The sequence below is a fragment of the Trichosurus vulpecula genome, chromosome 2 (genome assembly GCF_011100635.1).
Source record: "Trichosurus vulpecula isolate mTriVul1 chromosome 2, mTriVul1.pri, whole genome shotgun sequence".
In the NCBI taxonomy this organism is placed as follows: Eukaryota; Metazoa; Chordata; class Mammalia; order Diprotodontia; family Phalangeridae; genus Trichosurus; species Trichosurus vulpecula.
In genome coordinates this window covers 280,457,877-280,479,783 of record NC_050574.1, presented here as the reverse complement: position 1 = coordinate 280,479,783, position 21,907 = coordinate 280,457,877, and the positions used below count along the sequence as shown (strand labels likewise).

Genomic DNA, 21,907 nt, shown 5'->3' with positions numbered 1-21,907 from the left:
ACTGACACAAAGTGAAGTGAACAGAACCAGGAGAACAATTAATGTAATAATAACATTGCAATGACAATTTCCAAAAACTTAGTAACTCTAATCAATGTAGTGAGTACCTACGACTCGAGAGAACAGGACTGAACATGCTACCCACATCCAGACTTAGAGGGGATATATTCAAAATGGAAATGAGACATGTATTTTTGGACCTGGCCAATTTCAAAATTAGTTTGTGCATAATTTTATGAATTTTGTTTTTCTCTTTTTTTAATTGAGAGAGTGGGGTTGAAGAGGATGAGGGGGTGAAGGATGAAGAGAAAATCTTTGATTACAAAAGAAGTTCAAAAATAATTTGTATGTGACATTAGAATGCAATCAGACAAAAAGTCCTCGCTAAGATGTGAACATAGCTCTTTCTTCTTCATCTGAAGTCCTTCCCAATTTTGCCCTTTTTGCAAGGATACCAGGGCTTCATTCAATAGACATTTATTAAGCTATGTGTCAGACACTAAGGATACAAAGACTGTCATTTCCATCAAGAGCCTTACATTCTGCTCAGAAGACACAAAGTATACACAGATAAGGAAATGCAAATTACATACACTGTAAATACAAACTAATATGATGAGAAAGAAGCAAAGGGGCCGTGATAGTGACATAAAGTAATGATTTCATGTTAGCTATGAACATTGTACAAATGCAATGGCTACTAGTGCACACTGAAGATTGGGTGTCTATTGTACTAGACTAGAAAACGTCAAGAATTCTTTTTTCAAATTGAAAATTCATCTGCTAAGCACATTTATAGGTAATATGGCAATTATGCATGCAAATAGCCCAATAAATCATATTCAAACATCTACAAGTTCACAGGTAATTAAAGAGTCTCTTTGTTGATTGGAATTATCAATTTTCTCTTCATTTTAACCTAGTGGTAGGTCAAGTCGACAGCAGATGTTCTAACACCATTGACTGAGCAAGTTATAGTCCTGTGGCTACTCAAATGTTTTAGTGACACATGGCTTTTGGGTATTGGCAGAATAGAAATTCTGGGATGATTAGTTTATCTAGAGCAAACTTCCCCTCTAGGTTTAAAAATTAACTGTAAATAGAAACAAGTTGATGCCTTCAGCCATCAAAGACTTCTGTCAACTATTTTTTCAGCAGTATTTATTTTTAGCATTACATACAAAAGAAACAACTTAATTTATTGTCAAACTGCTGAATTTGTTCTCTGAAAATTATTTAATGAGTTCTGAATGTATACTTGTTTTCAATTGTAACAGTGAAAAGACTGGGTACTTAAAATAATTATTATTTTATAATTACTGAAGACAGGAGAAATTAATTCCAGTTTACATTTTTGATCATTTGTTATTTAGTTTGATATGCCGAGGGGTTCTGGATTCATTGAATTTGTGTTCAAACCCCACCTCCAACACCTGCTATCTAGTTGATAGTAGCTGGGCATGTTTCCTTATCTGTAAAATGACTGCTTTGGATTATATGATCTCTGAGGGTCCCTTCTATCTCTTTATTTATGATCCTTTGATTCTATGGACTTTGGAGGGAGCAACGAGGAGGAATGGGGAATTCATTACTCTTTATCAAAAAGTTTAAAAGGGCAAATAGTATGGGCATTTTTCCCTTTTTCGTGACATTGTGAATTTTCAGAACAAAGAAGATTTTTATTATATAAATCAAGTCTTGTATTGTGAGAATGCAGGGACTAAATTGTTTGACTACCAAAGGTGCAGCTTAATTTCACATAAGAGAGAGTTGTTCCTTGAAAGACTGACCTTAAACTTTAAGATTTAGGATCTATTAGAGATCTGTGATGTGTGTAACCCAAAGAGTTGTTTACTTTCTATTAAAAAAAATTACTTACATGATCAGGTTATTTGGATATGATGATACCACCTAGGTGTCTGATGAATGTATAGGCGAATCAGTCATACCCAAACACATTGAAAATTTAGCTAATAATCATCTGGAAACTAATAGATTAAGATCTGTTAAGACGAGGAGTTGTAGAAAGGCGGGAGCTCTGGCTTGTCTGCTTTATTTAGCAGTGAGTCGATTTAGTAACATTTCACAGAGTCAGAAGAAGCCGAGTGATTATAACATAAGGTTCAACATCTTTAGATATGTAGAACATTTTCTGTTGCTTAAAACAAATATTCCCTAAGAAAGGATAAAACATTTTTCTGACTTGCAAAGTTTTTGCAGTCTATCATTTAAATTACTTAAATAAAGGGAGCTTTACTGCTCCCCAAAGCTCAGAATATAACACCCTCCATGCATATTAGCTTGATCTTCTTGACAGACCAGAAAAGTGTTTGTGTGTGCCAATTAAAACAAAAATGGTTCCCCAGTGGCTTGTTCCTCACACAACTTCTGAAGACTGCTATCATTGTTTGCTAGGGTAACCCTGGATAAGGCTGCTATCCAAAGTAAACAAACTTTTCAAAACTTTCATGACAGATGGGGGTTACAAATGCATTTTAATAAGAGAGTTGCCAAAACAACCTCTTTTTTTGCAATTAGCATATATTTACTTAACATCTAGCAACATTGGGAACACAAGGCAAATACTTTCTCACAAAATGTTTTAACAAGTAACATTTTTGGAAAGACAAGTTGAAGACCTTTTCCTCCGAACTGATATTTCACCCTTACTTTTATGATAACTTTGTTCTGTTGGTCAGAAAAATGTTAGGAGTTACTAATGCCAGGCTGTCATTTGAGACAGACATGCAGCCTTGATAATTTAATTTCTTTGGTAGCCATAAATGCCTTTGAGCCCACTAAGTAATTTAACTATTAGTATAACCATGACAACCCTCATCTGATCACCTATATCATGTGTGCAATTTATGATGTAAAATGAAAAAAATGCAACTAAATCCTATAATTCTCTCTCTCTCTCTCTCTCTCTCTCTCTCTCTCTCTCTCTCTCTCTCTCTCTCTCTCTCTCTCTCTCTCTCTCTCTCTCTCTCTCTCTCTCTCTCTCTCTCTCTCTCTCTCTCTCTCTTTCATTGCTGGAGTTTGGGACCTTAATATTTCTGCTTAATGAACAGAGTGGATAGATAGATGGATGGACAGACAGAATGACATACAGGCTTGTAACTTCATAGATATGGGGGACTCTCAGAAAAGAAATTCTCACCACAAGTGCAGATCACCAGACATTCTACAATATAATTTTAGAAAGTTTCTTGGGGGTACTATGAAGTTAATGACTTGACCAAGGCCACACAACCAATTTCTCTCAGATGCATGACTCAAACCTCGGTTTTACCAACTCAGACACCTGCTCTATATCTACTCTGTCACAATACATAATTATATATGCATACACATACACATACAAATTTGAATGTATATATAATAATATATGTGACATATACATATCTAAGTTTTTTGAGAGTTTATATATTATCAGAAAAAATAATTGGAGTGATGAGAATCAAGGTTTAGGAAGAAGAAACAACTTTTAGGAAAATAATTTTTGAAGTATATTTCTTGAACTATAAAAGGAAAATGGTTACACAGACTCAATTTCACAAATGCAAACAAAATTATGATGAGTGTATCCTGAACCTTTACTGTCCTGATATATTTATATTCTAGAGTACTTTTGATTAAGGAGGAAACAATGGTACTAGATGTCTGGCTCATAAGATCGGAATTTGGAGATGAAAGGAATCTTAAAGCCATTGAGTCTAACATGTTTGTTTTATAGGAGAGAAAACAGGCTAAGATGTTCAGTGAGTTGCCCAGGGTCACATAGCTAGTAAGTGTCTGAGACAGGTCTTGAACTCAGGTCTTCTTTATTGAAGGTAAATACAGTTCAATATATAAAGACAACATGCTGTATTTACGGAGTGTTTATGGTTATGGGTTAATTATAAGCTCTCTTAAATATTTTCTATTCTGGCAAATGAGATAAGAAAAAACTTAGAGTAGTATTTAACTGTCATGCTCCACTATCATTTTTCATGTAAAACATAAGAGGACACAATGAAACCTCATTGTTGAAATGGGTTCTGAGGCTTCCTGATCTAAGTCAAACTTACAGCTATAAACCATCTTTTGTCTCCCACTTAAAGCCAGCTCTGTGGGTGGAGCCCAAAAGATGAGTTACATTTCCTGTCCACAGAGAGTCAAAATATAGGCTTATATTATAAGTGCAGAAAACAGTTACATTGAGCAAAAATACAGAAATAACATACTTTTAAAGCCAAATGGTCCTAACTTAACTAAGATTATTAATAAGCTATTCTTTGCTTAATGAAAAGTCAAAACATAATTTTGGACCAGATATGTCTTTGGTTTGGAGAGCTCTGAAATCAGGTTCTCCCACTTTCAATGCTCAAAGGAATCTCAACAAGAAAATGGGGCCCAACTTCACTGAACAAAAGAATAACATAGTTAAGTTAGTATTAGACATAAAGGTCTTAAAGAACCTGTGCACTGCTTAGTGAACATACCTGAAGTTTCTTTAGCATAAACGTATTGCCAGCAGGTATTCAAATGGATTCTTATTTCCTGAGAAAGTTTGAGCACATTACTTTAGACAATTCCAGAGGATTGCCATTACTTAGACATATGTATTATTGACAACTCTGGCACTTCATTAGGACAGCTTACTTGTCACAGGATATATATCTCCAACTATGATTTAGTGGAGAGGAGGGATTTCAAAAGACATTTATCGAAACTGGAAGACTAAGCAAAATAGTAACTGGCAGCTCTTACCAGAGACCTTTGTGTTTACTGTAAATTCTTCTTTCATTTTTTTTTCTGAGCTCCTATGGTTATTTCAGCAAAATCTAATATAGAGAGCATATATTAGCAAGCTTAGCATGGAATCATTTAAGCCTATTTTTTAAATATATATGTCTTTAGATGGTAATCATAAATTGTTCAATCATAAGGTTTAGTCAAAGCTGGCATGCTTTATTGATATCTTTCCCAAGGGTGTTGAAAATCCGATTGTTCAATGTGCAAATATGGTTCAGCAAACCCTTCCAAGAACTATTTATCAGAAATCCTAAAGAGGTAACATCTAAGAGTGGGTTAGGAAACCTACACATTAAATGGGATTTGCCAGCCAAAGCCTTTGGAAATGCTTTCCTCTGAATGACTGGAATGGAGCAGAACAAAGTCAATTATTGACTGTAATTAAGAAGTGGATGCATTTAAACTGTAGAGAGCAGTAGCAGTCTTCTTGAAACTGTCTAGTTACTCTGAAGATTAGTACGAAGAAGGAAAGAGAGGGATATGAACTGTAACTCACTGATAGTATGTTTTGAATGAAGCTCATTCACCCAGTTCTCTGTTCTATCTTTTTAAAAATTTATTCACAAATCACTGATTATGTATGATTATTAAAGTAATATATTCAGACAAAGTGACTTACAAATGCAATTTGCTTTTGGTTGTATTAGCAGTAAAAGATACTCTGCATAGCATGCAACAGAAATGCTAATGCACTGATGAATTACTTGCATTTTATACAGGTTTTGAATATTGGTAGACTGAATTCTAAACTTTGTTGGATCTTTCCTAAACCTTCAGAGTCCAATAAGACTATTTATGTTTGTTATTCCTATTTTGTAGATGTTATTCTTTAAAAAATTCATAATGATCTATTTATAATGACTGAGATGTAGTAGATGGGATCATACATTATATTTAGTTTGTTTATCCATATGCACATTAATAAATTGTGATGTTACAGAATTCATTCATATCCCCAAAATATTTTAGTGGAAATTCATTTTTAACACTCAAAAGTCTGTTATATAACTAGTTAACCAATATTCTATTTATCTCACTGGTTACCTGCCTACCACTAGTTAGCAATTACTTCATTTTAAGTTAAACTGTTTTGTGGCACTGTTTTATTAAGTGAATATTTTAAACTGACATTAAGGAAGGGACATTATTATGGCAGTTCAGATCATGGTACAACCATCAGTTTCGCTGTCTGGCTGATGAGATATAAAAGTTAGTTCTGGTCATCTCTAACCTACATTCCTTTGAGAGGATAGAAAAGAAAGAAATAGAGGGAAAGGGAGAGTTTAGTCCCAATAATATGTCTAAATTCCAGTTTTGGGAAATAAGTGCCTTCTATTACCCGAATCCTTCTTTGTTACAATTGCACTTAGTATGGTGATACTTTTTTTTTCTTTGGAGAGTACTGCCTTGATAAGTGATAACAACCTGACACAGGGTTGGTCACATCATAAAGGAAATTGACATCAGAGAAGAGTTTGTTTGTTTTTTTTAATAATACAAAATACACTTGGAGTTTTCTTAAGGACTTGGAGATTACTGTGGTTGAGATTTGTCCCATTAATTATAGAGCTGTGTGGCATGAGTTATTTTGGTCACTGATGATCATTTGGATGGTGGGGAGAATCACACTGATGTTAGAATATAGTTTGTGATGCTGAGAACTAATACCACATTTTAGTGTTGAATCTTTTAAGAATATGAAAGGATGACTGGTTCTTTCTGGAATATTTTCAAAGGTCAGAACTCAAGAGCCCTCAGACTTCACTTGTGTGACATCAGTGGAGAAATGGTATGCAGAGGGGTTCATTTTAGTGAGGAAGCCCAAAACTGATATCATAAAGAAAATAGCCTTGCATTTCAGTCTGATGGCCTAATGGAATGTTTGCATATCCACTATAATCGGATTCTTTTCTGAATAGCCCTTTATTTGTGAAAGCAAGAATATTTCTCAGTTTCTATGAACCTGATGCTTCTGACCACAAATATGAGACAAAGGGGTGTGACTGGGTGGGAATGGGAAGTGCAGTATGATAAAGAAATGCATATTTTCCCTCTGGAAACATCCAAGAACACAATAGAGCTGACTATCAAGGGAATGAATGTTCACTAGATAAATCTCCTCCATGTAAGGGTCAAAATATAAATGAATTTTATTCTACTAAACCCCCTTCCTTGATAAATTGGTTCTTTATTAGTTGTCTATTATTTCTCACTATGATAAGGGAAACAGAAAGCCAGATATTCATTTGACCACTTTTTTTGAAAAGTTTACATTAGTTTCTCTGGTAAATAATCTGTTTTGGAGTCCCCAATAAATCAAAATCAAACAGGAACATATTAGATTTGAAAAAGACAACAGAAGAGTCAAAAACCTCAGGATGAATCCTGGCCCACTCAGGTGCACTGGTTTATTTTGGGGATTGGTGATTGAGGAACCTATTGTCTCTGAATTTCCTGGGTATGTTGCAGCTTGTGTCAGAAAGATGCTGTGCTGGGAGGGCTCATTTAGTAATTCTTATTATTGAGATAATAAAGTATTTGTTACAACATAAGCAAATAGTCTACAGAAAGTGGTTCAAAGTGGTCCTATCCTGGTTCCCAGAGAAGTAATTACTGAAATATAAGAAAGCATTTCAGTTTATAAAAGTGTATATGTTGAAAAAAATCACCATATTTTTTGAAAGTGTAAAAGATCTATCTTACATGGTTTGCTTACCTGTCAATTTTTCCTCTAGATCACAACAGTATCAGGAAATGAGTTCCTTCTTCAGTCAGATATCGACTTCATCATATTGGATTGGTTCCATGCAATCAAAAATGCAATTGACAGATTGGTGTGTATTTGTTTTGGCTGTTACCTTTATTAATTAAAATACAGTCATTTAAACCTCCTTGCTTAGGGATATAAACCACATACATTTAAATAGCTGATGTAGATTGACAGATATTAATTTATTTTGAGCTTATGTATTCCAGAGGGGGAAAATATAGGTCCAGCAGAAAGTACTGTGGGACTGAATGTCATTTTATTTTTCCCTTTAAAAAGAATGGTGCAATTCATTTCTCTAGAATAACAAGGACATTGGTTTACTGGTGGTTGTAAAAAGCACACAAGCGCTTAATAACTAATGAATTTTTACATTTTCAGTTTATGTAGCCTATAATATACATTCTCAAATAGAAATATTAATATATTTAAGCCCTTTATGCATTTTCATAGTGCCAATTTATAAAAATAGCACTAGCAAATAATATTCCTTTGTTTTCGATTACTATTATTTTCCTATTGAGCCTAAATTTTTTTCTTTTGAAAGTAAGCATGTCACATTTCAAGAAAACTATTTTTAATTACCCAACCAGATCTTGCTTTCAGTTTAGAAGGGTGATTCCTTCGAAATAAATCAATTTTCCACTGAAGCAAAATTACTTGACAAGATGCTCATTTCTACAAAATCTTAAGAGAGTGTGGGGAAAAAAACACATTATAGACATTTGTAGGGCAATCATAAGGGAAATTTTTTTGTAAAATTTTGCTGAAATTTATTTGCTTTTAATCTTGCTCAGTTTGGGGTTGTAGGGGAAAGATAAAACTTTGAGATAAATTAGGTCTTTATCACCCTGGATGTAGTATGATAAACACGATAACATCTGAAAAATAAATTCGTGTATGGCGTTTGTATTTGGGCTCCTGCCCCATACATTTTCCCATTTAAAATTTTCTTTTTTTAAACTAAAATGAAATTCCAGAGAACATAATGTTACATTAATTCTATTTTTCTCGTCAGACATACTTAGCCTATTTCTCCATATTGCCCACAAAATAAGATGAGAAGTTCTGACAAATGCTGTGCTGAAATAGACAAATGCTGTCTATATCAGACCTAAGTGGTTTTGTTTTGTTTTGTTTTCAATCCAGCCAAAGGATCAAAGCTGTACATCAAGAAATTTGGAGCTGTTCAAAATCCAGAGATCCTCTAGTACAGAATTGCTGGATCATTTTGACAGAGAAATAAAAGAACAAAAACCCGAACACAGAAAATCTTTAAGTAAGTATTTCCTTTAAAATTTCCATGTCAGTTAATTCTAAATGCAGTGCTTAGGAAAAACAAATCCATCGAAATGGGACTTTGGGCCAAAGTCATCCTATCTACATAAGATTCTTAGCAATTTCTTGAAAAGCCCTTCACTCACAGGAGGGCAGTTGTCTCTGTTTTGCTTGTGGCTTGTTCATAGTGCCAATTGAGAAAATATGTAGTGAGGTCATGGTCCTTGCTTAAAGAAAAGCTCTGATTCTCTAAATGATAGTCATGCTGTACAGGTCTGTGACTTATTCTCAAAGTGGGAAATGTCAATCATCTGCTACCATCTGTGGGCTGAAGTTGATTTGTATGCTTTTAAAGATATATGTGTAAAAGCCTGAGGTGAGCAGTCTAAGGCCAGAATGTTATGGAATTTATCAGACTGCTAGTCAGAGATTCTAGGTCTAGTCTGCTGGGAGTTTCTGGTGAACTATGTGATGCTACCAGGAGTCAAATTGGGGAGGTGGGGGTGGGAGATTGCATGGGTTGAATGTAGAATGTGACAAAGTAAAATAAGAAAGACTATTTTAGAGTGAAATAATTATAGCAGCCATAGAGATCACCTATTCCAATCCCCTGATATTTGAGGTTAAGACAATGTGATGTGGAAAGGTTAATGTTAGAGCCTAGACTACAATCCAGATCTTACGGGCTACAGAGGAACTTCATAAGTGCCCTCTAAATTAGTTCATCCAGTGGTAATAGACCTCAAGCTAGCTAAAAATTATCTTTTCTCATAACTATCACAGTGGCAGGACCTTCACAGAATCTCAGAAGGAATACAGAGGTTACAGGATCCAACCTTTCTGCTACTAATAATGCCCTCAACATTACTAACAAATAATCAAAATGATCTATTGACTAAGAACATACTACCTCCCCAGATTTTCTATTCCACTTGGGAGTAGCTACAATTGTTAGGAACCTTTTTCCCTTTGTATTCAATTGAAATCTTCCTCTCCAAACCTTTGGTCCTAATTCTGACTTCTGAGGACAAACAAAACAAGTCTAATCCCTCTTCCACATGACAACCTTCAAATAGAAGCCACAGATATTTTTGGATCCTGACTCCAAAAGGTTAGTTATCTCTTTAAATTTTGTGCAATTTTTTGATGTGTGCTATGTATGCCTTCATTGAAGTCATTAATAAAAATGTTAAGGCCAAAGTCAGATTCCCTGGGTCAGATCTGACAAGGCCAAAGTCAGATCCCTGAGCTTTTCAACTGAAATATCAGACACCATCAACCTTACAATGAATCTATTTTTTGATCCCACATATTTGTTGGCATCAAATGACAAATGACTACTATTTGGGTCTAGTCATTTAACCAATTGCGAATCAACCTAATTATACTATTTTCTAGCCTGTATTTCTCCATATTGACTACAAAAATAGGATAAGAAACTTTAACAAATACTGTGCTATATGTATATATGTATCATTCTCCTGATCTAAGAATCTATACCTATCTTATTATCTCCCCTTGGGTTACCTCCCCTTTTTTCCATCCTTTGTACATGTATTTGTTCTGTCTTATCTTTATCTCTAAGTTCACCATTGAGTTTTCTTTGGATTCACATTTTTCCTTCATATCATTGTCATTAGAATTGTTCTTTGCATCTTCTGAATTTTTTTTTCTTATGAGCTTTGTTTTGTGCCTGGGATGTTTTCATCATCCCATTTGTAAAATATTAGATCATGACAGCCTACCCTTGGTTTCTCTAAACCTTTTTAAATATATTCTCTACAAATACAGAATGCATTTCATTCCATGTCACCAAGGTTTTTCCTCTATCACAAACTCCAAGATGGTATGATAATTTCCCCCCAAATTTCTGACAATTTCTCCTTCAACAACCAGTTAAGCTACAGTGGTCAAAATAAAATCCATAATAGAAGTTCCTCTTGTGCCTTTCTCTACATTTTAAAGGATAGCATTATCATTAAAGTAACACAGGAAATATTTAGCTTCTCCCCTTTTGCTAGAAAGTAAATTTTAAAAGAGGTGCAGATATTTTACATGCTTTCTCTCTATTCTCCCAGGCCTCCATTCTAGTTTGAGAGATATTTCCCAGTCTCACCGTTTATTTCTTCTTACCATTCATTTCAATACAGCAAGCACTTATCAAGCCACCTTTATGTTCCAGACATATGGTAGGCACTGGAGATAAGAAGACAAAATAAGACAACCCCTGCCTGCAAAGAGTTTATATTTTACTGAGTGGCTACAAAGCATATACAGAGAAGGAAGGAAGGAAGAAAGGAAGGTAGGCTAGAGACCCTTAGATTTGGCAAACATCCCACTGCCATACAAATCACAATATCCTACCTTGCTGACCAAATGGATTTTTCTATGGAGGCAAGTCAGATAGCCCCTAAGCTTAAGTCTTAGTCCTCTGGACCAATCAGATCTCAGGGATAGCTTCCTTGCCTTTTAGGAGCAAAAAAACAGTCCATGTGGCAGAGAGCCTGGTAGATACTGTTTCCTCAACACATCTCATTGTCTTCTCTCCTCTGTTCTCATTTCTGTCACAGTCCCAATCAGATCCAGTTTCCTCACAGGGTCAATTTCCTTATCTTTTTCCTTAAAGATCCCCCTTCTACCTCTCTGTTTCTATCAGGGAAATAACCATTCTTTTGGCTACCCTGGTTTATAATCTAGGAGGTATCTTGAAATTATCACTATTTTACAAAAATGTACTTTTCAACTAATCAGTGAGTGCCCTCATCTCTCTTAAAATTAAGCTTCTCTATAAACAGGTGAAGAACATCGTTGATTCTTCTTACTTATCTCATCTTCGTTTATCTGATTCATATTGAAGATCCTATAACCAACATATAGCATTTAGACCTCCTGCCCTAAATATTATTTTAATACTAAAATATAGATATGTATATGTATAATATATATATTTATATTTGTGCGCATATGCATGTACTCAAATAGAATATGATATGTATCTATATTCACTTATGTTTACACATAAGCATATATTATATGTGTATATATTCACACAGAACAATATACTCAATATACATGTGTAGTATATACATAAACATGTGGATATATATGTGTGTATATATATATATATACACATATATATATATATATATATGAGAGAGAGAGAGACAGGGAGAGAGAGAGAGAGAGAAAGAGAGAGAGAAAGAGAGAGAGAGAGAGAGACTATGTGCACAAGGGGAGAGAAGAGAGGGATGGGAGAAGAGGGGAAATAGGTGTGTCCTGAATCAATGGAACTAATTTATCCAAAGCACAAAAAGTTTTGCAAAATTTATTTTAAGTCTACCTTTAACACACAAAAATACATATGTATGTATATGTTGGTGAGATAAAGCCAAAATTACTTTTAAAAAGGCATGAGACTTTTGTTAGCAGTTAACAGGTGGTCATTTCATTGTCTAGTTTGAAAGACATGGGAAATATATGTGTGTGTATTTAATAACAACCAATATAATGTGTGTTTAATAATAACCAACCTGAAGTACTTTAGTTGAAGCAGTAGGATTGTTAAACAATGATATGAAATCAGTGAATTCTTAGATTTTTAGTGGAAAAAAGAGACAGTTATCTTTGATGAGCTTAGAATCAACCCTCACTAAAGACAAGGAGAAAAGCAAAAACTCTTTGAGAATACATTTCTGTATTCTTTGATCCGTAACTATGTTTATTTAACTGTTTCTAAATTACATTTTATGAATTGTCATGACCAAAAGCCTCATCACTTGGTCACTAACTTACTGCCATGAGGATCCCTACATTCAGGTAGACTGTGGCTTATTAAAATTACATTATTACTGGACCAACATTAAAAGTCTTTCCAACTTGGTATCACCAAAGACAAGCTTGCACTCTTCTGGCATAACTAAGAATTCAGGGTCAACTCCATGGCAAGATGAAAAACTGGAACACCCACTGAGTGCTTCTGTCTCAATGAACTCAGTTTCCTTTGTAGTCCAGTGATGCCAAACTCAGATAGAAATAGTACCACTATCTGGTACATAAAGATTGACTTAGTTTTAATATGTAATTTTATCTGTGCTTTGTTTTACTTTTATTTATTTTGTAAAGTATCTTCTAATTATTTTAATCTGGTTTGGATTGTACTCAGCAGTGTCATGGGCCACATGTGGCCCCAAGGCTGTGTATTTGATTCCTGACGCATTTAACGTATAGCAAGTTGCAAAATGTCAGGGCAACTGTTTATCACAGATTTGTTCAGTGTGCATTAGCCTTAATAGCAATTTTCAAATCATAAAACTGAGGCACAGATCATTCTATCTACCTGTCCCATAGAGCACTTTAACAGATTGCCAGAAATGGAATTAAAACCAAATTCTCTTTCCTGGCCCATCTTTTATTTTTAAAATATTTACCGTTTATCTTTATAGCAAGATCTATTTTTAGGAACTAGTTGTTTCTTATTTTTTGGGTGGTCTTACTGTTTTAAGTACTTTTAATGCCAAGAATTATCTGTTGGTAAGTCAATATGGTTAACATTACTTTATTATTTTGGATATAATTCATCCTATTTTAATATCTTCATTTTCATTTGGGAGGCATAAAAAGTGATCCACCCATATTATATCAGATTGGACTATGCTTTTTGAAATGGTGATTGGCATGTTTCATATTTGATGTTCTATAAAATATTTTAAGAGTGTTATGCATGCTGTGTGAAATCTTTCTGAACTTAGGACTATATTTAACCACCCTAGTTTAGGTTGCTTAAAACATGCATTTGGATTGATTTCATCTCCTTGAGATTAAATAATTATGTGGAATTAGAGAATCAGACTATTCAAGTTCTTATTAGCAGTCTAAGCACAAACTTTATTGTCAGTTTGCTGCCTTTGGCTTCCCATGCCCTCGATGTTCACACAAGTATTGTCGCCAGGATTACGGAGAGATAAAGCCAAAATTACTTTTAAAAAGGCATGAGAACATTGTTAGCAGTTAACAGGTGGTCATTTCATTGTCCAGTTTGGAAAACATGGGAAAATATGTAAACTCAATGGCTGGACTCAGAAAGCTAAAAGTTTAAACTCTCTTGTATGTTTTTTTTTAAATACTGTTAACCTGCCAATATTAAGTACAAACCAGAGATTTGAAGATAGCACTTGAGTCTGACAGAAAAGAAGCCAGGAAATTAAGAGTGAAGGCCAAGTCATTTGAGGAAAACAGAAGAGCATCTCTCAGGAGTAGTTCCCTGGAGAATGAGTGGAAGGAGATATTTGTTTGCATCTTCAGGGAAAGGAAATTAATCTGTCATTGTTTTTCATAATTTCAAGGCTAAAACACAGTATATTAACCCACCTCACTCCATGTGTGCTCCTACATATACAGAACAAAAATAGGGCATAAACTAGAACGTGTAGGAGAAAAAACAAGAAGAACACTTGCTAGAAGTACTGTACTCATCTCAATTCAAAACAATTCGATCATTAAAAAAGAACAATAACCATGTATTATGCTCGTATTTGGCACCATGCCAGGCCATACTGGACGTGTATAAATGAAAGAGGCAGTACTCTTGCTTTCAGGGAACTTAATTGAAGAAATTCAATACGATAAGTTCATGAGAGGTATATAGAATGTTAGGAGGACAAGAGATCACTTCGGGTTAGGAGAATGAGGGCAAGGAGGTGGCATTTGTACTGGTTCTTGAAGGATAGGTGGGAAATAGGGATTTTAGATATGGGGAAAAACATAGTTAAAGTCATGGAAGGCATGAGAAACATCTGAGTGAAAAAGAGTGGTCTAATTTGGCTAGAGAATAGAAGGGTTTGCAAAGACAACTAAGGTTAAGACACAACTGGCAAAGTAAGTTGGAGCCAGGTATGAAGTGTCTAGAAATGAGGCTAAAGACTGTTCTTTAGGCAACAGAAAGTCACTAATAAAGCCTTTTGAGCAAGGAGAGAGATGAGATTAGAGCAACGCCCTGGGAAAGAATAATTTGAGTTGTATAGAATGGGTTAGGGGGTTGAGTACTCAGTGGGAAGTCCAGTTAGGTTTCTAGCAATATTCTAAAGGCCTCCAAATAGTAGGATATCAGAGAAAAGGATCAATACAAGAGATATGTTGGTTGAATCAGTATAACCTGACTACTGATTAAATCCAGTAAGAGATTGGAAGGATCTACTATATGAGATCACATAAAATATGAGTAAGTATAAAATCGTATATTTCATTAAATAAAATCACATTCAGACATCCCAGATAGTGGAGGTATGGCTAGTGAGCAATTTATCTGTGGGGGAAACTCAAGTGATTTTGGTGAAATGCAAACTTCGTGTGAATTATCAATGTTATTTGGTAGTTAGTTCAAGATCTTAGGTTGAGTTCAAATCCAGCCTCAGACACTTGACACTTGACACTTACAGCTCAAGATCTTAGGCTGCCTTGAGAAAGACCAAAAATGAGGGAGTATTAGTCCCCTGCAATTGATACCAGTAAGAAAACATATTGGTTATCATGTTTAGTCCTAGGTGCCATATACAATATAAAAATGCTACAAACATTTATTGAGCATCTATTATGTGCTTGGTACTATGTTAAGCCCTGGAGTTACAAATAAGAAAAGTAAACTTATTTTCTTCCTTTAAGGAGCTTACAATCTAATAGAGGAAAACAACACAAAAAAGGAAGCTAAAAAGGGGAAGTAGGGTAGAAAGGAGATAGAAACAGTACCCTGCATGGGGAGAGGCATGAGGGCAAAATAGAATCCAAAGAGTGTATCTGATGGGAATTGAAATGAACTCAATGGGCTTCTGAGTCCTCTTTTTTATGAAATGTTTAGGAGGAGTCTTTTGCTCTGCCTTCCAGGCCTCCAATCAGAGGGACAGAGGCTAGTGAGCTTCTGAAAAGGTATAAGAACCAACGCTGAAGCAGTCTTCATAATGATGAGCTTCCTGGTGATGTACTTCTTCTGTGAAGGTGCAAGGATGGGGAGAGGATGGGATGAAGATGGTGGAGTAGAATCCAGAGAGTCTAGCTGATGGAAAATGAAGAGTTCACTGGGCTTCTGAGCCCATTTGGGGAAGAGTATTAAGAGGCAGTCAACCAGGATAGGGAAGTGACTCAGATTCATCCCATGCAAGAATTTGTTGAATGAACTTGAGACATTTAGCCTGGAGAAGAGAAGACTTAGTAGAGATATGGTATTTATCAAATATTTGAAGAATTGATACATAGAATATTTTACATATTGAGCCCCAGAGGACAGAGCTAGGAACAATGGAAAGAAGTTGCAAAGAGGCTAATTCAGACTTTGTATAGGGAAAGTTTTCTAACAATTAGTCCTATCTAAAAGTGAAATTTTCTACATCAGGGGGTGATGGGAGTTCCCTCCAATTGGAGAGCTTTCAGCAAAGGCTTCATACCACTTCTGAGATGCATCATAGAGGGAATTCTTTTTCAAGTATGGGTTGAACTAGATAGTCACTGAGGTCCCTTCCAACTCTATGTTTTTTGGTGAGGTAAACAAGGTTAAGCAACTTGCCCAAGGTCAGATAGCTAGTAAGCGTCCAGTGTCTGAGGCTGGATTTGAACTCAGGTCCTCTTGACTCCAGGGTGGGTACTCAACTCTAAAATTCTAAGAGTTAGTGCTTGTGCTTCAGGCATGAATGGCTAGATGAATTGTGATGTCATTAAAAGAAATAGGAGGATTTAAAAATGGAAATTTTATTTGAAAATGGAAAGTAGAGTCTTCTGAGCATTGACAGTCATTCCCTTACCATGTCATAATCCAGATGAAAAAAAAAAGCTACCTAAACATTCTCAGAAAGAGTCACATCAAATAATGTGATAAGTAAGTCACAGGGCACTCATGTCTTTTATGAACAGAAGGATAGGCAGTTAGCAATCTTTACTTGACATTTTAATATCCTGACCATCATCCAAATCCAGCTCAAATCTCACAACCTTAATCAAATTTTCTTCAATTCTTTCTCCATATTGGAAATAATTTTTCCTTACTTATTCTCATAATACTTTATACTTTTACATGTACTTAAAGTCATATTATATGTGTGTATGTGTACATATATACATATATATATGTATATCAAATTTATCTGTGTATATTTCTTGTAGTCTAATACACTGAAAGCTCCTTGAATTCGGGGACTGTATTTTATTCTTTATTTCCCCTGTAGTGCTTAGAATAGTAACTTGTACCCAGCAAGTGCTTAACAACAGTTTTGAATGGATATTAGATTTTTAGGTTGTTCAGCTTTTCTTTAGTCCTTACTTTTAATCTATTTATTCATTTAATTCAATTGATATTTTTGGCAAAACTACTACGTGCAAGGTACTTTGGAAGCTACAAATGTGAATGGCATGTTTCTTCCTTCAGTGACTCTGTTCTTGTTTACCTCTTTAATAGGAAACACTGCATTGGCAAGAATCTCTATAATTATCAATTACTCTTATACAATCAGTTAACTTTTTGTACCATTTTTATATTGTGCTGTAAACATCTCTTAAAAATTAGACCAAGTTCAATTTTCACCATCGTCCATCTGAAAGACAAAAAAACTCATCTAAATTTCTTAATTCTATAAGCCTCTTTTTCCCCCATCTACTTTTTTAAAAAAATGAATTTAGAATACATTTTTTGGATACTCAGATCTAGATTTCAGATGAAACCATTCAATCATTTTATTCTTCTCCCCAAGTTCATGAACTACAAGTAAAGCTTCTTCTTGGAATTTCACTAATGAAGGATTATTATGTAAGAGAAAGGACGTTGAGTAAAAGCATGCAATGTTGTGGAAAGATTATTTTTAGTTAACAAATTATTACATTTCCCCAGACTAATGTTCAGTTTTACCAAAAACTCTTTTCATCTTAGATTTTTGCCACAATGTTGTAATATTAACCTTTCATAATGTCATTCTTATTACCTCTAAGCACCCAAGGAAATAAACCATATTCTTGAGGACTAAAAGAAATCAGTAAGATGGACGAATAGAAAAATATGCTCTCTTTCTATTATTTTTGTTAAATTATCATAGAAGTTTTGTCCTGTGAAAAAGTGGTATTCTTGAATATGGACAAAAAGACCCAATATACTCAGTAGAATGGGTAATAGTAGGTGAGGGATAGGGATGGAAATGATCAGTACAAATGGGGATGATTTAAATATCGTAGGTGATGGAAATAGTTGTAGAATGTTTTGTGTATTTTTTTAACTTGTCTGCATGCCTTGCATAGCCATGATGAACAGAAATAGGTTTACTGCTAATGGTGGACTTTTCCAGTACTAATCCAAAGGTTTACAAATATAGGGAGTCCCCAGTTTAGAACTAGATTGTGTTTCAAAAGTTCATTAACAAGTCATCGGTCTGGAATTCAAAGTTTACTTTCTCAGAGAAAGACTACAATAAATGTTGATTGGGGTCCCAGGATAACCCACAAAAAGTTTATTTAAACCACAAGGTAGCTGGACTACTGTACTGATATTACTATATAGCCCTGAAACACAATTTATAACATTTTCCATGAGAAAACTCCTTTTGAGTCCTATATGAGTAGAAGAGGTTCACTGCTATCTACCAGGCCATTCAGAATAAATTAATACTGTTAAGATTCCAGTGGTAAAGAGTGGATATGAAGTCTGCACCTTCATAATATTGGGGAGGGGTTGGCATCCCGGACATCTTCTATATTCACAGCACCAGAGGAGGAGGCAAAGGAATCTCAGCTCTAGTTAACGTGGCAAAGTGAGGAAGTCTGGGGTAGCCTTTTATGTATGGGACCAGTTAGAGTCAAGTCTCTCTTAGTAGAGTGCCTGACAAATAGTAGGCACTTAATAAATGTTTATTGACTTGACTTGAACTCTGCCTGCTATTGTAATTAAGTACAATTTTTTTTTCCTTACAGCTACAAAATCTTTTAAATCAAGGTCAAAATTTCTGAATATAAGTTAAATTAAGAATACTTTAAGGGAAATTGCTATTAATTTGTTATTTTTCTGTTTTTACATGAAAATATATTTTTAACTTGGTGACCATTCTGACCTTACTGGTAAATATGTAATTAAGAAAATGTGTAAGATGTGCACTATTTATCCAAAAAGAACGAGTCATATCAGTTTCTTGGATAAATATGTAATTAGGCAATTGTTTTAAACACATATTATGAAGCCTGTTCTAGAGACTCATATAAATACATAATTTGGTTTTTTTAAAATTCTTTTTATTAAGAAGTTTGTAGAAAACAGCATAATCTTGCCAATGCATGAAAATAAGACAAATAAGCCATCTGCCAAGAAAACAAAGACAATATTAAAACTGCAAAAAATATATAATATCTAGTCTAGAAGAAGAAGACAAACTCTTACCTAATAAACAAAGAGAAACCATTGAAATGTTTGAAGGTCATGCTGAATCTTTGATTAGGATCCAAATAGCAAAGATGATCGAATAAGTGGTTGAAACTATCAAAACAAAGCATCTTAAAGTTAATTCCATCCCCCTACATGTTAAATGTTGCCACCCCTTATATAATTTTCATTATATGCATACTTGATAATCAAGGCCTATGTGAGAGACAAGGGCTATTAAATCAAAACATCATACAAGTAAATAAATATGTTTCTCTTATAAGACCCCTTTCTATGGTTGTACTCTGTAAAAAGAGAAATACACGTTAATTCAATTCAACATTTACAAAATACTTATTATGCTGTGTATATAAGCATTGATTAATTTATCTATAAATGTTAGTAAGATATTAATAAGTATGCAGATATACTGAATGGCAAGGAAGAAATATAAGTTTTCTTTTGAAAGGGTGTGACGTGGATTTTTAAAGGACTTTAAACACTACAGAAAGCACTAGAGGATTAGATGTTTGATAATCCAGTTCCAGATGAATTCATTTAAAATATCATCATCCAAGAAGTGTTCAGGCACAAATACTTTATATGCCAATGTGAACTATTATGATCCAAAAGATTGTTTAATTGCTGTATGGGGCTAATATCATCAGCAACATAGCCAGTTTTGCTGAAGACCCTAGATTTAGGTGTTTTTCTTTAGAACAATCAGTTCTTATTGAATCATTACTTAAGAATATGTTAGGATGATATATTCTTGTGAAGAATAGATGTAGAAGAAGATAGAAATATTGAGGGTAGATAATATTGGTGACAAATAAAAAAGGAAGGAACCAAAACAACATTTTAGTGGAAATACTACAGACCACCTGGTCAGATAGGAGAAATAATCTTGGAATGCAAGAAATGTTCACAGTTGGCATTCCAAGTATCCAGATATTTGCTAGAGTTCCCCCCACCAAAAAAAAGCAGAGTAGGTAATAAGTTCTTGGTTTGTGTTAATTATAATTTCAGTCTTGAAAAAATAGAGGAAGGGGGCGGAGCCAAGATGGCAGCTGGTAAGCAGGGACTAGAGTGAGCTCCGTTACCGAGTCCCTCCAAAAACCTATAAAAAATGGCTCTGAACCAATTCTAGAACGGCAGAACCCACAGAACAGCAGAGGGAAGCAGGGCTCCAGCCCAGGACAGCCTGGATGGTCTCTGGGTGAGGTCTATTCCACACGGAGCTCGGAGCTGGGAGCTGGGAGCTGGGAACGGAGTGGAGCAGAGCCCAGCCTGAGCGGTGTGGACCATCTAGACCAGAAGCAGGGCAGAGGGGGCCCTAGCGCCCTGATTCAGTGAGCTGCAGCAGTTACCAGACCCCTTGACCCACAAACACCAAAGACTGCGGAGAAGGTTAGTGGGAAAAGCTGCGGGAGAGGACGGAGTTTGTGGTTTGGCTTCCAGCCCCGGGGCAGCAGAGGTGGGGCAGCTACAGCTGTTGTTACTTCCGGCTCCAGGCCCACCTGGTGGGAGGAATGGAAGTGGCAGATCAGAGCAGGGGTGCACAGCCTGCTGAAGATCTAAGCCCAGTTCGGGTTGGGGGTTCTTGGGGAAGGAGCAGTGCGGGTCTGACAGAGCTGGCACCTCCCCCCCAAACGTGGAACATAGAACTCGTTAGTCTACAAGCAGTCATACCCCCCTGAAAAACTCAAGGGTCAAGTTAGTTGGTTGGGAATATGGCCAGGCAGCGAAAACACGCCCAGATTCAGTCTCAGACTTTGGATTCTTTCTTTGGTGACAAAGAAGACCAAAACATACAGCCTAAAGAAGACAACAAAGTCATAGAGCCTACAACAAAAGCCTCCAAGAAAAACATGAACTGGCCCCAGGCCATAGAAGAACTCAAAAAGGATTTGGAAAAGCAAGTTAGAGAAGTAGAGGAAAAATTGGGAAGAGAAATGAGAAGGATGCGAGAAAACCATGAAAAACAAGTCAATGACTTGCTAAAGGAGACCCAAAAAAATACTGAAAAATACACTGAAGAAAACAACACCTTAAAAAACAGACTAACTCAAATGGCAAAAGAGCTCCAAAAAGCCAATGAGGAGAAGAATGCCTTGAAAGGCAGAATTAGCCAAATGGAAAAGGAGGTCCAAAAGACCACTGAAGAAAATACTACTCTAAAAATTAGATTGGAGCAAGTGGAAGCTAGTGACTTTATGAGGAATCAGGATATTATAAAACAGAACGAAAGGAATAAAAAAATGGAAGACAATGTGAAATATCTCCTTGGAAAAACCACTGACCTGGAAAATAGATCCAGGAGAGATAATTTAAAAATTATTGGACTACCTGAAAGCCATGATCAAAAAGAGCCTAGATATCATCTTTCAAGAAATTATCAAGGAGAACTGCCCTGATATTCTAGAGCCACAGGGCAAAATAGAAATTGAAAGAATCCATCGATCGCCTCCTCAAATAGATCCCAAAAAGAAATCTCCTAGGAATATTGTTGCCAAATTCCAGAGCTCCCAGATCAAGGAGAAAATACTGCAAGCAGCCAGAAAGAAACAATTTGAGTATTGTGGAAACCCAATCAGAATAACCCAAGACCTGGCAGCTTCTACATTAAGAGATCGAAGGGCTTGGAATGCGATATTCCGAAGGTCAATGGAGCTAGGATTAAACCT

The 21,907-nt window shown here is 35.4% G+C and overlaps 1 protein-coding gene across 1 annotated transcript in view; it reads left to right on the top strand.

Annotated features, from left to right (window-relative positions):
* ARHGAP15 (Rho GTPase activating protein 15) overlaps positions 1 to 21,907 on the top strand; it is an 858,653-nt gene that overhangs the window by 411,800 nt on the left and 424,946 nt on the right. The window contains exons 7-8 of the mRNA XM_036742514.1: positions 7,533 to 7,631; positions 8,714 to 8,843. Of these exons, the coding sequence (XP_036598409.1) occupies positions 7,533 to 7,631; positions 8,714 to 8,843 (229 nt within the window). The remainder of the gene's footprint in view (positions 1 to 7,532; positions 7,632 to 8,713; positions 8,844 to 21,907) is intronic.